At 46.4% G+C, this 16,382-nt stretch overlaps 1 protein-coding gene across 2 annotated transcripts in view; it reads left to right on the top strand.

The window, feature by feature from the left end:
* Positions 1 to 2,142: 2,142 nt before the first annotated feature.
* The window catches only part of LOC112465614 (cerebellar degeneration-related protein 2), a 32,073-nt gene continuing 17,833 nt past the window's right edge, over positions 2,143 to 16,382 (top strand). Inside the window, exon 1 of one of the 2 annotated variants that reach the window (XM_025033242.1) lies at positions 2,143 to 2,230. In XM_025033242.1, the coding sequence (XP_024889010.1) occupies positions 2,158 to 2,230 (73 nt within the window). In that variant the 5' untranslated portion in view covers positions 2,143 to 2,157. Of the gene's footprint in view, positions 2,231 to 9,453; positions 9,640 to 16,382 lie in introns of those variants that run through there. The other variant, XM_025033241.1, reaches the window with a different exon arrangement.

Genomic DNA, 16,382 nt, shown 5'->3' with positions numbered 1-16,382 from the left:
ATAACCTCCAAATTTGAGGTTATATGCTTTGGCCAACAACCGCCAGTAAACGCCACATTACTAGCGCCAGTTTGTATCAAGTGTTTACACTTGCATTTTTACTGGCGTTAGTCGACTGGCGCGGCCTGGCGCCACCAATCATTGCGTGTGAAAACCGGCCTTAATGTGCTGACCGCCAAAAAGTGGTATACCCGTTTCACTCACTTTTGCTCACCTTCTGGTCTTATCGCAAGTCCAACGTATTCATTGTCGTTATTTATGTCGCCGATATGTATATTTAACGTGGAAGACTGCTTTCTATTGCATTTTACGCGCATTTTTGTAAGAGACATATCTCCAAACGAAATTTGCAACATATTACTCTGTGTACAAACGCGTAATGTACAAAAATAGCTTTTAAGTTAGCGATAAGTAACCTAACGTGCTGAGCTAAACGAAACTTATTTATGAGGAGTGCTTACGTCGAATAATAATAATGTTCTTACTTTTTTTAAAGAGTACTTGTCTCGAGTTGCTTCGTGTTTGAACTTGTAGGAATAAATAAATAATCTTCATATACATATACTTGTATCCAGAGACTTGTTTTATTCATTTTAAGCAACATGAATCATGGATGGCGTAAACTTGAGAAGGAATTTGGTATTTAGAATAATTATGATTCGATAAGATTTAATAAACGACTGAAAAACTATTCGATGCAAAAAGTCACGGTCGATTTGCCAATATCACATTAAATATTTGTCGAAAGTTTTTTTTTGTTTTCAATTCTGTTTTCTAAAGAGACATTTAGAAGACAGATAATATGCTTTTTGTATAATTCAGCGATTATTTAAATGAGAATTTCGTAAAAATTCATTTTTTTCGTATCTTATCTCTACCTGTAGCTCTCGTGCCACTGAATATATTACAATAAAATATTTTCAATTTTATTCCGCGATTTATGATGACCATCAGTCGTTTATCGAACATTATGGAAGGTTTCGTTTGCGTCACTTTTTTGGTCGTATTGGATATGAACAAGAGAAAAATTAAAAAAAAAAAACACGTAATAAATACATGAAAGAAAGATAGCAAAGTATAACAAGGTGTTTGAATCAATCGTTATCGCTTATTAGATTCATCGGAGCCTACTCCTAGACCTTTAATCGGATCAAAATCATGTTGATCTGTCTTATCAGATATCGTGTGACAAAATCATCGGCATCCGTAACGAGTTATGTAGTCAGATCCAAAAGTTCCTCTTTTTTTCAATATATTTTTTCGAACGATGAATTAATTTTTTTGTACTACTAAAAAGATATCTTGAATTTTTGTTGTTAAAATGATTTAACACTGTGGAGAACATTTCCTCATTATCCTTACAGCACGCATGTCTAATGTCTAAGAGACATCGTAGAGACGTCTTTAAGATGTCTAAAAAAATATCTTAAAAGATGTTGACAGTTCCGATTTAGCCCATATAGTGATAATTTTTCATCTTTCAAGTCCGATTTGCGTAAACAAAATTTACCAATAATAATTTGATTTTTAATTTATCTCAGTTTTTTCATATTCTTGAGTCGGAAATTTTTGGATTTATCTTATTACACTCGTAGGTCGAGCATCTCATCGTTCCGTCGGCGTCGTCGCGTGTCGCGTGTATTGTGTATGTACATACATACATGTGTGAACAGGCGAATGGCACGGCAGAGAGCGCGCTTTTAAAAACAAACAACGCGAAAATTGGCGACTGTGCGAGGCGAAGCAGAGATGAAACGAGCCGCGTTCCGTGCGTTCAGGTGCGTGTCCAGGCGCGTGGAACGCAGCCGGGTGTCGCTCTAAACGCTCTCATGTGCTCCAATCTCGGCTTGTGTTCTTTCGCTCATGTGGTTCGTGTGCCACGAACGCCCGCGTTCCGCGCGATTCCCGTAGACATCTTCACGGACCTTCAAGCAAACGATCCGTCGTCACCGTTGTCGTTTTGCACGATTTTCGACAAATCGCACACGTGATCGAACGTCGATTCGAATAAACGTCGCCGCTCGAATTTTTCTGGGGTAAACTCGCTAAGGCTATTTCAACCAAGGAACCTCGTCGCCACAGGTAAAAAACGCACGTGAGACACGCTAATTTCTCGCGATCGACGACATCGTGGCTCACTCCGCGAGATCATCAACCATGGCGACTTCTCAGGATCTGGAGAACGATTGGACCATGCTCTGCCACGACCTCGACAGCTGGACGTACAACGGTGAGGCATAGCGCGGGCATTTCTATATGTATTTTAATTATAACGGTACCTCTCGGACGGTACGCTCGTTAAGACGAGGCTCTCGGCGAGACTGCTGATTATCGAAACATTGTACGAGAAGCCGCGAGTATATATTACGACATTTGTTACGAAAGCGGCTCGTGACATTTCGGGCTCCGACGAGACTGTCGACGAGAGTAGATCGGCTTCCGCATGTCTGTTTAAACCGTTTGGAGTCCAATGTTCGCGAAAACACAGCTCTCGAGAGGGTTCTGTCCGTTCCCCTGATAACGCCGCCGGTATTCCAGCTGCTCTTTTCCAAGAGTCGCGCAACAGCGAGCCGTCGTAAGTCATAAGTCTCGTAACGGGGAAAAAATTGTGGGAAATTGTGTTCTTTTCGATTCATAGAGGAAGATGTACGGTCATTTCGCAGCGCGAAACTTGGCGCCGCGGATACGGCAACGCATCGCTAAAAAAAAAGATTCCCTTTTTACTCTTTGCGCGAGCAAGACGCCGTGTCGTACGTGGGAAAGGACTTGAACGATCGTAATCGCGCCCGTTCGAAGTCTTATTTATTACACACGCGCGTATAATCCGACGCAAACGCCTTACGCGCCGCGCGCGCCCGCGCCATGCCGTGCCGTTTGGCGCGTGGACACGTCGTTCGATTACACACTTTCCTCATTAAATTATGCCGGCATGCGCGCGCGATTACGTAAAACGCGGTCTGCACGGTCTGCACGCTTCGTCTAAACGCCGCGATCCTCCCGCATTGCATCGGCGCGTTATCGTCCGGCAAAAGTGAAAACGCTTGTAAAAACTAAATACCATTTAAGATAAAACTTTAGGTGACATAAATATATAGCTAGACAATGTAAAGTAAAAAGCTATTCGACAATTAATAATTTTCGGTTTTAATGAAATAAAAATTGATTTTCATGTTGCACAGGGTTTTATCAAGAGATGCTATCGCGTCCCGCACCAAATTTACTTTTTGCAAAATACATTTTTTCATAATTATTATACCCAACAGCCAAGTCTGTCGAAAGCAGATCTTACCAAGTATCTGCTATAAATTTTGTCTGATATATCACGTGATGTCGGCAGATCGCCAACAGAAGTATAACAAAGTCTGTGCTAACATGATATCAGACAGCAGATTATCGGTAGAAATCGAGCGGATCCTGCGGGAACTGTTCAGGCTCTGCGCGGTTTCTGCTGGCGTTAGCAAATTCTGCTGGCAGAACATAAGCTAAATGCGGACGCAGTTAATTGTCTATTGACATGTCTTCTGATCAAATCTGTTACCAATCTGCTGACAGACTGCTATCAATTTGCTTATATTTTTATGAAAATTCTACCATTACGCGGTAAGATGAACAAAATTCTTTGGGTGCATGAACAATGCGTTGGTTAAAGTCTTGGCCGCTCGCGAGAATAATCACCGCGAGAGTTCGCGTTTGCGGAAGTATTTCTAACACGCGAAATACGTCCGCGCGATCCGCTTTTCCCTCGGCGGAATCCGAATGATTCGCGCGACGCGACGCTCCCGGCTCCCGGCGAGTTTTCGCGCTGCGAACGACTTATCGAGTCGCGTAATTGGCAGATCGAGTGACATCAATCGACCCGCTCGCAGCTTTCCTTCGTTAACGAGAGCTTCGCCTCGTTTCGCATTCATCGAAGTTCGTTCAGTTCGCTGTCTCGCGCGCGCCGTCGATACTTTCCCATCGATCCCCGTCGCCTTTCGCGAGTCGCGATCCCGCGGACGATTCAGACTCCCGAAGGTTTCACGACGAGCCGTCCTATCTCGTTGTTTCCTGGATATAAGGTCAGCGCAGTACAGGTGTTTTGTTCGGATTTAATCGATCAGCGCACGCGCGAGAACAATCACACGTGGACGCGTCTCGCGTGAAAAGCCTCGCCAGGAAATATCGTCAATTTTCACGATTGTGATCTCAAGATTGAGTTCGAATTATCCTTCCTTGAGAAGCGGAAAATTTTAAATTTTTTAACATTTCTCATTCCAATCGCTGCGATTTTGGAGGTGGCTTCGATCGAGCTTCGATTGACTCTGCAATTGGCGATTAATTTGTTGAATAACATTTGTAGTATTTCACTAAAGTGAATAAAATTATTAATTCGATTATAGAGAAAATGTCTTTACAACTAGGACTGGATCTTTTGTGGTAGCCTAATAAATATTATTCTTGTGAATTTTACAATTCTTCGTCCTAGCAAACCACGTGCTGTTACTAACGGTTTTAAAACGCAGTTTCAAGCTAGAATAGTACAATTATTAATTGTATATTGTTTGATTAGAACAATTTATATAATCAACAAATTTGCTATAATTGCTACAATTAAAATCGATTGAATTAATCGTCGATTAAGTTAATCGGAATCTGATCGAAGTCGCTCTGGATAACAATAACTTTATCGCGTACATATGAGATTGATTTACATAATTATATAGTTCGGTATAGCTACAAACAGCATGAATGAAAAAGGTGTAAGGCGCCAGCAAAGCCGTTGCCTCTTCCGTACTAAAAACAAGATGATCAGAACACAAGATGGATGGATTATACGGCAAAAACGCGGTGAGCAGAGCATGAAAGAAGTATACACAGATCGTAGAACAGAACGTGAACTAGGTGAGGCGTAAACCGAACCTAAATGAGAACCTAAATGAGAATACATGTACGATATTGGATGATAAAATAACTATAAAAAGTAAGATTGAATAAAACAGGTAGATCGCGTAGCTTCTTACGTCTTCTACGTCAAGGATGCTCCAGATGAAGCACGTGCAGAATACATCCGATAGATACGCGAATGTCGAGCGTAGAAAGACCGCGGGACGACACAACAACAACAACGTTACGGTATCGGATCGCAACGGGTCGTTAGGTAGCTCCACCATGACGATTAGTCTCGCATACCGATCGAGAAGAGCGGCACGAGAAAAAAATGTTCGGACGCAGCTGTACGCGCGCGCGGCCGTCAATTGCAATTGCGATAACGGTGAAACGGAAACGGCGGTTTTCTCCCGATCAAATTGGAAGCTTTCCAGAGCGCGTGCGATTCCCTTGCGGATTCTTCGCCGGAAAGAAAGAGGGAAAAAGGATATTCGGCGACCGCGCGTGATTTCAGTCACGGAGAGGTCGTCAAAAGGTGAGATGAGCTCTGCGCTCTCGGAAGTTCGCGGCTCATCGCGTGGAAGAGATAGATCGGATCAAGATCGCCGATGGCGGTAATGGTAGTGGCGGCAGCGATGACGGCGAGAAATCGCCGTGAACATTTTCTAACCGCAAGAAACGGAAGGCCGACTTTTCCACGACTCTCGCCGCGGAATCACGCGCCGTAAGATAATTTACTTGTGCGGGGAAACGTGGGGCTCCGCGAGATGAAATGGAAACGCGAATCACCCCTTCGCTTCCCCCTTCGAGACTCCCTGACTCGGAAATTAATCGAGAACGTACTCGTCCCGTCAAATTGAAGCAATCGAAGCTATCTCTCTTTAATTGAGTATCTACGCCGGCATCTACGGCTCGAAAGAGGCGTATAATTTCGGGGACAGATGAAGCGGGTTCTCATAAGCGGAGTTTCTTTCTGCTCCCTTCGTCTATCGCAATCCTAATTGTCTATCGATCCTGAGAACCTGGTGATCGGTAAGAGGAATCGGCTTCACTACCACGCCACGGCATCAGGCCGGAATAGTAATTTCTTCTAATAGCAGGAAGCGCGCGGTATACGTTCTCGTATCTTCGAAAAGAGGAGACCACGTCTCCAGCGAAGACGAGGAAGACCGGCGAGAAATCCCGGGAGGATTACGAAAGTCAGGGGTACGTTCGATTCGCCGCGCCGGCGAGAAGCGTTTCGTGTATTGTCCATCGTTCCTGATTATATATCATTAATGCGGCATATCTGCAGGAGATAAGGCGGGACGTGTTTACCAATAATTAGGAGAGACTCGAACCTCGGGGTCTTTCTGCAAGCCGATACTCCTTTGCGCTACATGCGTTACATTGTAGATATTTATTATTACAAACGTGCAATTTCCTCGAGGAAACCGGCGAGCGGGTAAACATTGGTTACCGATGCCTTCGGCTTCCCGCCCCAATCGTGGAAAACGAAACGAATCCGTGAGATAGTCTTATCGACGATGATTGGACACCTGCTCGCTCGCGCTCGCCGCTCTACCGGAAGCGGGAACGCCGTGGGATCTCGGTGAAATTAGGCTGAGATAATAATTTGGACTTTGACGATGACCGATGGGAGTCCTGGGTGGTTACGCCAATTAGACGCTTAGGATCATGCTGATCGTCGATTCGACGGTTGTCGAAGCTGACCGTAATTAAACGAATTCATCTTTCTCTTTCGGTCGGGGGGAGGGGGGCGTGGAGGATTATCTCAAAGTAAAAAGAAAAAGAAAATCGGGATTGTTTTCCATCGGAAAAACTGCAACTTTGACGGAAAGCGTGCCGAATCACCGTTGATGTCTGATGATTTTTAACGGCGAAGACATAAATATACGTTACATTACTTTGACATCGCGTATCGATCTCCAGAGGGACGGAGCCGGTTTTCATAGAGGAACAATTAATTACAGCGGGTAGTAACCCGCCTGGCGCGAATCCAAGTCCTTCGCGTTAATGACCGGCGACGGGTTTTTCGTACGTCGCGCACGCGAGATGAAGGCCCCGCTAGTGGCGCTAGTTATTTACACGGCGCCGCCGCGCGGATTAATCATCAGATATAGCCCGCGATAACGCGCGGGTTATCTCATTAAATAAAATATTAAACGGGCCCCGCGCGACGTATACCGTTAACGTGTAAAATTACATGTGCGCTGCTCATGCGACCTGTCGTTTCTTATCGAGTTGGAAAGTCGATTTTTTGACTTCGCGCAAGGTTATATCCGGTTTGTCCGTTTATCAGCTATCGGCGGGCACTTTTAAAAGACAGATCTCGACACGCTAGACGAATCTTTTACGGCTGTCGCGGTAAAATCGTAATCAAATCGGGAGAAAGGGTGGGGTGCCGCTCTCTCCCTCGGGATTAGGACGTGCGACGAAACATTCACCGACATGCGATAAGACATTAATCCCGTTCAGCGTGTGTAACGGGACGGGCGAATTGCTCCCAAACATTACCCGGTCGAAACGGACATGCTCGCGTATGCATGAATGCACGCGCAAATGTAACGCCGATGTCAGCGCGTAATGAATGCCACTCCGGCTGGAAAACGCCTGTCGAACGACTGTCGAAGTCGCGACGAATGATATAATAATATATGAACATGTAATAATACATGAAAAAAGGTACGATATAGGCGATTTAGTCAGGCAAAGTCGATAATATGAGAGTATTAGTCACGCAATATATAAAGAGCAACAAAGAAATCTCAAAACTAAATGCAAAGTGTCCAAATTTTTCCGGACAAACTTTACTAGTATGTTTTATGAGCAGAAATAGGAAAGAAAATGTTATATAAACATAAGTCCTAAAATGCTTTATTAGAAAGTTATAACAAAAATACGAAATGTGTAAGAAACAATTTCAGTTAATTCATTTCAAAGTGCCGTCCGCTCACGTCAATACAAGCTATACATCGATGTAACATTGAGTTTATTACCCTAGAAAATTGAACCCGTCAAACTAATAAACATTGCAAACATTGGTAAAGACTGTGTGAAGCGGCTAAATTTTCTTTTAGGGAGTCTTCGTTGATATTGTCTAATTAGTCTAATAGAAACCCTTGCATTTCCTGCACACAAATCACTCACAAAATAAAAATCCGTGTATTCTTCGTTTATGAAAACTCGCGGAATTTTAGGACAATAATTGTTCTACAAGGTACTGTGCTCGTCACTAGTATAAGTTTTTAGTTTTTATGATCATCTTCAATCATGTCAAATATATAGTAAAATCACGATTAGAAGAGAAGCGGATAAGATAAACATTTTCAAGCTTCTGTTATTTTACACCGCAGTCCTGGCAGTATAGCAGCAGTATTATTACGCAATGGAACGTATACAATAACGCGAGAGAGCGAAGAAACGAAGACCTATATAAATCATACGACGCGACGTTTATTGCGCGTAGTGTGAAGCATCGCGTGAACAATGATAACCGGGACTTTCTCCAATATCTGATCATTCCTCTCTGCTCGTTGCGCGAGTCAAAGCGTTACGAAATTCACGCGAACATGTTAATTCGGCTGCGCCGGCGAACTTGCGTGCGAACACGCGTAACGCGAGAGTAAGCCGCTGCCGTTAATTATGCCACGACGAAATAATAAACAAATCGACGTGCGTAATAACGTTTCGACGTTCACCTACAATTTTGCCTCGCTCTGCGCGACGGCAACGGGCGCGTTCCTCCGTTGCGTCAACGCCGTTGCAATTTCGCCGCGCGATCCTCAGCGAGGGAAGAAAACGCGTGCGCGCGTTTATGAACAGTCCTACTCTGCATGCTCCCTCGGAATTTGCGCATGGTCATTCAATCCTTATACGGGCAAAAAATTCATAAATATTTCGAGGCGAAGATGACTGGCCACTGGTCATCAGCGCGGCTATGGGATCTTCTCCTCGCCACCTCTCTTCCACCTTACCTCAGCGTGGCGATAATGACGCGATAGCGCAGTCGCCGGCGGCGACGGCGGCAGGGACTGTTATTGATCGCGCGTCACGCGCCGCCGTGTTTCATGGCAAAGAAGGCGGTGCGGGACGCGGCGCGGCACGGCGAGGACGCTCGCTATACGCCTGGACGCGACTCAGCGCCCGGCGGGGCAGTGCCAGCGGTGCCAGTCAAGCCGGAGTGACAACGTCGGAGCGGCCGCGTTGCGAGCTGTCAAACTGTCGTGGTTGCTCGCGTCGCTGCTCGCCGTCGTTCGGGATATCGTGGTGTGCGAAAGCCGTGTGGTCGATCCTCGAGTCTACGGTCGCCTGATCCGAAAGCTTTACGAGCGATCCTGAGGGAGACGGCGGACGCGCCGTCGCAGGTGGCATCGGGAGTAGTCGCCGCCGCCGCCGCCGCCGCCGCCGCCGTCACCGGGAGAAAGTGACGTTTCGGAGTCCGGCAGTCCATGGCCGGCGGCTTTTCGCGAGCTCTTCGAGGTCCGTGAGGCCCCACGAGTCTCCCGAGGCTCCCGCACGTCGATTGGCTTGCTCGTGGGCCGTGCGGCGAGCGCGCGCCAATAGCTCCGCGAGCGCACGGGCCAGGCGGCCGCGGCCCCTCGCGCCGCCGCGGCAGTTCGTGGACGTGGACCCGCTCGGTGCCGCTCGACTGTATCGAGGACGTGCGCACGGCACCGGTGACCACCGTCGCGAAAATGAGCCTGCTGTCCTCCTCGATCGGCGGCGTCCGCTACCACGCGGATGAGGACGCCGACCACAACATGCTCCAGGGTAAATCTCGGCTTCTGTTGTCCATTCTACACATATGTACATCCGCGCAGGGGATCGATACTTTGTCAACGTCGACGCGCTCCGCGATTAATTAGTAAATTTTCGGAAAGCCATGATAAAAAAATGTCGTTCGAGATCTCGCCTCTTGAAAGTGTCGCCCTCGCGATACGCGGTACGCGCCTCCGATGTCAAGGCCGCGGCTGCTATCATCTCGCCAAGGGTGCGCAGGTGCGACCGGCGCGGCGCCGGAATTACCGAAGTTTTCGAGGTCGATCACGAGAACCCCATGACGCGCGACGGGTGATGGATCAATGAAGCGACGAAAACAAACGTGCAAATGTGAAACGCGCGCCAAGTCCACTCTGGACATCGCCTCTTGCATAATTGCAAGAGCGAGTCAGCATACAAACCGCCGTTTACGTTTGAGAAAATGTTATCGCGCGAGGTAAAAATTGTATCGGCGATTGCATCAGTTTGTTTTACAAACGATTCGCACATTCGATGTTACGCCTCCATCAACCGCGTTCCTCGCGCGTCCCTTTTGGAAACGGCAAAAGTTATCCTCCCGTGTTACATCGGGATGGAATGGTTCCGTAGTCGAGGCGGCATGACTCATCGATTTGTCGCGCGATACGCGCACCCGTTGTGTTCGTGGGCGCCGTGAGTAGAAGACATTCAAAGCGTCGACTCTTGAAGATATTCCCCTCGAAGTCGCATTTTCACCATCCACGAACGTCTTCGAAAAAGCGAGAATTCGGAGATTGTCGAGAACCAATCGTTTCCCAGAGACTACGGGCCCGATATTTTTCACTTTAACAGACTATTAGCATATCGCATATCACTCCCTCGTCGAATGATCTGCAATTTTTCACGGGACAATCTCGCCGGTGATCGACCACCGTTCGCTCACTGACTCTTGAACGAACCCGCGTTTAATCGTGACCGCGAAGAAAAGACAAAGACATAAAAGAGGCGCTCGATAAGCACCAGTTACGCGCGATTAAATTTTATCATGTGTTATTTTCATTCGACCTTACTGTTATTTTCGTCGACGCCGCTCGATTTCCGCCCGATCGATCGGCGGACGATTCGTTCGACTGGTTCGACAACTCCTGCACATGCTTTTCTTGGACGGAGCGGAATTTAATTAATATACGATTTATCAATTTATTCTCACACCAAAGGTTAAAGTTAAGTTATTTCTTGTAATTTAGTTCTAGAGTGAGGGAAATTCTAAACGCCCGCGGTTATCCTTCGTTTTCAACCGCAAGCATCGTTACGTGTTACGCCTCTGCTTCAGGAAAAGATGCGCGTTGAACGTCAGAGATCTTTCGTGAGATGTACGCGACGAGAAGATCGCGTGTATAACGTTAGAAACGCGAGAGTTTTATGGATATTGATCGGCAGGAGTATTTTAGATCGCGGAGTCTGCGCAGCGTGCTCGGCGAATTACATCGCCGAGCGTCGTGGAGCTTGCGGCTTGGCGTTAATACGCCGTGAAGGAAGCCTAGGTAATTTACAGAAGAAAACACCGACGACTCGCGAATCATGGAAGTTTCGCTGTTTCTTTCGCCGAGAAGACGCGCCTCGAGTTTTGCGCTCGAACAACTCGTCGTAAGACCGTCGTCGCGTCCATCGTCTCCGGACCGGTCTATCGCGCAATCCATTCATCCGCGCGTACGCTATTAAGCTATTAAAAGTGGCCGTTCGCGCGCGGATAATGGAGCGAGCGAGCGCGCGCGCAAGATAAATAAAGCACGATGATTTATGCAAACGACTCGCGCCATTGCCGGTCGCGTTCTGGTTGCTCCTTCCTATCTCGCGTAGACTGGCATACCTAATATCGCCAGCGAAGGAAATGACGGTTGCGCATATTTATGATCCACGCTCGGGGCACTCGCGCATGGAGCTCTCCACGTTTAATTCCCGCGTAAAAATCATGGTATGTAGGGCACAAATAATATGCGGCCCGACCGACTTGGCCGCCCGCGGTAGTGACAGACGATTAATCGACAATTACAGCGCGTTCCAGAAAAATACTGTCGATTAGGAACGAAGACTAAATATACGCATGTACATACACCTATATATTCTTTTTTTTAACTGGAGCATAGGGCCTCTATGAATTTGTTCTATTCGTCTATGTTTCTGGCAAAATCTAATTTAACTTTCATGATATCTTATTGTTAGCTCTAGAGCTTTCTTCCGGGACATTTTTTGTGTATGTGCGATAAAATTAAACACACACACACAAAGTTTTACAATAGATTGAGAATAAAAATAAATGTGACAGGATTGTGCGTGTCTTTGGGATCTAAAGGTTAATCACCCTAAAGAGCGAAACCCCACTTGGTAGGTTGCTATGAAACACCCTCCCCGATGTTTTCCGTACATATTGTGTATCGATCGTCTCAATGCAACGGTTTCAAACCTGAAGGTCTGATGGATAACTATTTTGCTACACTTAAGAGAATATTCAAAGAGAAGTTGCGAAGTACTTCCTTAGCATGACGATCTCGCGATCATCTGTCCTAAGAAATTTGTTGTCTTCTAATTTTATAGTGGCGATTATAATCGGCAAATAAATCTATCATCTAGAAAAAGCTACTGTATCGTCCGCGATAGTATTTTGTTTGATATTGGTAATTGGCTATCTTATCACGTCGATGCGTCTTTGCACTTTGAACATCACCCGGCGAATATACAGCGAATAAACAGCTCGAATACTTAGTAATTTTTGAGTGAGATAGTTTCTTAGAATACAATCGTTTCATCTTCTTTAATTAAATGTTTGATCGATTCGATATAGATCACCTAAATAACAATTTCCTCGTAATACTTGACGATTAACATATAGATGAGCAATGCCGTGCAATCTGCTCCGTAGTAATGCGATCGATATTGCAATCTCTTTTTCTGTATCTCGACACTTCAATAGGTACCTTATAGGATGTCTCTATTGTTATCGAACAGCGCTGTGAAAGAATCTAAGAACACGAGAAAGGAAATCAAACTTTCTCGTCGCGTCGCCTGCAATCAAAATATTATACACGCTTATTGCCATCGGCTTCGAAACGCGATCTCTTATTGACTCTTGTCCACAGATAGACAGATATCCTCCCGCCGAACTCCCGTAGCTCTATAATAATTACGAGATAACTTTAAAACTGATCCTGATTAAAAATAGTGGAAGCGAGAACGACGTTTAAATTTCGTCGTTGTCTACAGAAGCATGAATGTGCCTCTCTATAGGGTCTGTTATAGCTTTTCTTCATCTTTGGTCGTCGATATATATTTTTCGATTGGTTTCAATCCCCGTATTTAGGTCTGATTTATTTTTGCCGTACCTTCGCTCGGGATATTTTTGTTAGACGGGATATTTTTGTTAGTCCAGCCGCTATCTGCTTTATACACATATTTCCAATGGTGAAAGCCGCTCTCTGATGATAAGAATGTTTTCACAAGCCCCTCAATCGAGGGCTGCAAAGATTGTCGAATCATTTTTGACTTACTTTCCGAGCTTGTTCAATGTTATTGAACATTATCGAACATCGTGAAATCTTTTACTCTAGAAAGTATCGAAATCGCACGACATCTTCGACCGAACGTATTTACATTAATTATGATTAATTGACAGGCAATGATATCAATGCCGATAATAATTTACGATTTTCAATATTGTCCCCCGGTGAAAGGAGGAAGGAGATGATCTAGTTTCGAGAATCGTTCCATCGCAATCAAAATCGACATGCTGGATATACTTTCGTAAACGACTGTTAGGTAGCTAAAGTGTGAAAAACAAGATCAGCGCGCTTTAACGCCTGGCACAAATCATTCACGTAGAGATAGTGTACGATGATTGAATTTAGAAAATATCAACTTGCGAGAAAAATATATTGATCGATAAAATGAAAGAGCCAAGTATACGTTCATACGCAGTACATTCTTTTTTTTTCTTACGAGGACCGCTGCGAACGCGCGTTAATTAGTTCCGTTTTATCGGACCCAGCCTGTTTTGGAGTGAAGATTTCAGATATTTTGTTTCCGGGCACATAGTTCATGCGGTACTCGTTAAACCGGAATTCCGGTGTCTAAGAGTGCGTTATTGAAATCGGAGAGAGCGCGAGTTCGAACGGCAGCAAAAACAGCGGCTGCGTTAACGCGTGTCGTACATCAACATCGGTCCGCGAACTTTCCAATGTCGCGTACCTTTTCGCGTTTGCCTCGTGGCTAAGTGGAACGTACATGTCCACGTTTATATATTGGTCATTTTCGTACCATAAATACGGCCGCTTTGTCGATTAAGCTGTTAATTAGCGATTACGTTCTCTCGAGCGACGGGCAATTGGCGAAGCAATGTTTATCTAATCGAGAGGAAAGTTGCGTTTCTTTGACGAGAACTTGATTCGATTATAATTATTGCCTCCGGGAGTCTCTCTCTCTCTCTCTCTCTCTCTCTTTCTCTCTTTCTCTCTCTCATGCGCGCGCGCGCAGTTGGACATGATAGGGAAGAGAGCGCCGGACTCTTTGCCATGTGCACATCATTGTTTTCTTTTTGCACGCGAGAGGAAAAAGGAAAGGAAAAGAGAAAGATTATATCTCTCCCTGTCTTTCTCTTGATTCTACCAATCAATCTATACTTATCTATCTACCATACATCAAATTGTAAAATTATTAGAATTATCAAATTGAGCCTTTATTAACTTCGACGTATAATCCGTATAATTTCTTCGGGATTTCCCACTTGACACTCGCAGTGCCATGGACGCATTAAAAGCTTTCAGACCATTTATTTAAAAAGGGCTTATCCGAGGGCTTATCGCGCTCTCACGTATTTTTCTGTATATTGATTCTATTAAGATATTTCGTGTTCCATTAAGTGCAGAGAGATAGTCATCTCTCATCGTAGTATAATAGATGACAAAAGCCTTCTTACTTCGGGCGCACGCCGGCTCGATTAATCGGAGCGTTTAGAGAGGAACACGCACGACTCTCTCGCGCAAAGCCATCACATTCTTGACCCAGCGGGTCGGCCGACTAAAAACACGACGGACGCAGAATCGTTACGCTCGCGTGTAACACTTCGGCCAATCTCGGCAATCTCGCAGCGGTCGGCCCGAGCTAAATAGCGGCTCCCGCGCAACGTATATTCATCTGTGAGAAAACGTACTCCGCGATCGTTTAATCGCGAGCGACGAAACGATATCGGCGAGAGAAAGAGAAAGAGAAGAAGCAAAGGGGAGCCGGTGAATTTTAATCCGGCGAGACAGCCGCCGCGCCGTGCCGCACCGGCACGAATCCGATCGGACGTCGACTCTTGGTTCGCCGAGCGATTATATGCCCAGTAACGGTACAAGGTGCAGCGCGCACTCGCGGCGCACTCGCGATGACCGAGGGAGACCCTCGTAGAGATGCCTATCCTCGCGTAGAGAGATGCACAGCCGGCGAATCTCCGTGACCTGGAACGGAAAGGCTCCACACGGCGCGGTGGCCGCCAACCATAAGTTCCCACCTGGAATATATCGAGGGATACGCGTCCATAAGATCGCACATATCGCTTGCAGACCCGCCGATCGCCTGGTGATCGATCGATCGATCGAATATTTTTCCAAGCTGTATAAAAATTCTCTTCCCGTGTCCCGCCTTCGCCAGCCCTCCATTCTCGCGGCCACGAAGTAATAACGTAACACCGTTACACTCGTCGATAGAATTATTTAACGTTGTCTCGCGGATAACGCGATACAACTCGTGGGAGAGAAGGAGAAGAAGAGAGGTCAGGAGTACCTGTATAATACGGAGAGACAGACCATAAAGATAGAAAGTCGATGCAGGTGCGCGACGAGAATAGCGCCACGCTGGCGCTGATTGGCGTATAAAACTGACAATATCCCCGCGTAATTATTCGTCTTTTAACTTAAAAGTTTTAAGCCGACAAGGATGATAAGCCAGGCAGATGTTATCGCGCACCCAAGACGCTACGTCGTTCCCGCTAACTATCTCTCGCGAGAATTATTACGGAGATAATCCCGGCGTATCGTGTATACTTATGTACGCGTTATGTTGCGGCCGGCGCGACGGCTCGTAACATTCCGTAACTGCCGCGCGCGTCGATCTGTCTCCCACGAATAAATAAATCCCTCCTTATCGTTATACAGGGAACGACGGCCTCGTTAGAGAATGTTTCTCTCTCTCTCTCTCTCTCTCTCTCTTCCCGCGTGTCGAATCCCGGCAATCGCCGGACCGACCACGGCCTGACCCAGATGCACCGGCGCGGCCGCGGTCTCTCTCGTTGACCGTGCACCTCCTCGCGACCCGCGGGCGACGCATTATTCATCGCGGGATCCTCCCGCGGAAAGGCACGGCTATTCATCGCGGGCTCCTATTCCTGAACGGATCGGGTCCCTCGTTACTATTAATACAATCGGCCTCGCCTCGCGCTGCGTGGCGCGGCGTGGGCGCGCGTTTTTCTCGCTTGGTCCTCATCGAACGGATTGATACGCGTTCACTGGGTGAGTGTACGGTATGCGGCATGCGCCTGTTGCATTCCCGCGCCGCGTTTACTTCTCACATACTCGCATACCTGTTCCAGTTCCTGGGCGTGTATCGCTCGTCTCCCCTCTTCCTCGCGATCCTCCGATCGCCACGGGGTGATCGGGAGGGGAAACGGAAGATACGGTAATAATCTGCCGCGCGCGATTGAGAAAAGGCGCGGAATCGCGCCTTCCTTTCAAACGAGGTAATAC

This window comes from Temnothorax curvispinosus, unplaced genomic scaffold (assembly GCF_003070985.1).
Source record: "Temnothorax curvispinosus isolate PA1 unplaced genomic scaffold, ASM307098v1 QBEX01015383.1, whole genome shotgun sequence".
Classification (NCBI taxonomy): Eukaryota; Metazoa; Arthropoda; class Insecta; order Hymenoptera; family Formicidae; genus Temnothorax; species Temnothorax curvispinosus.
This window is presented reverse-complemented; position numbering and strand designations above follow the sequence as displayed.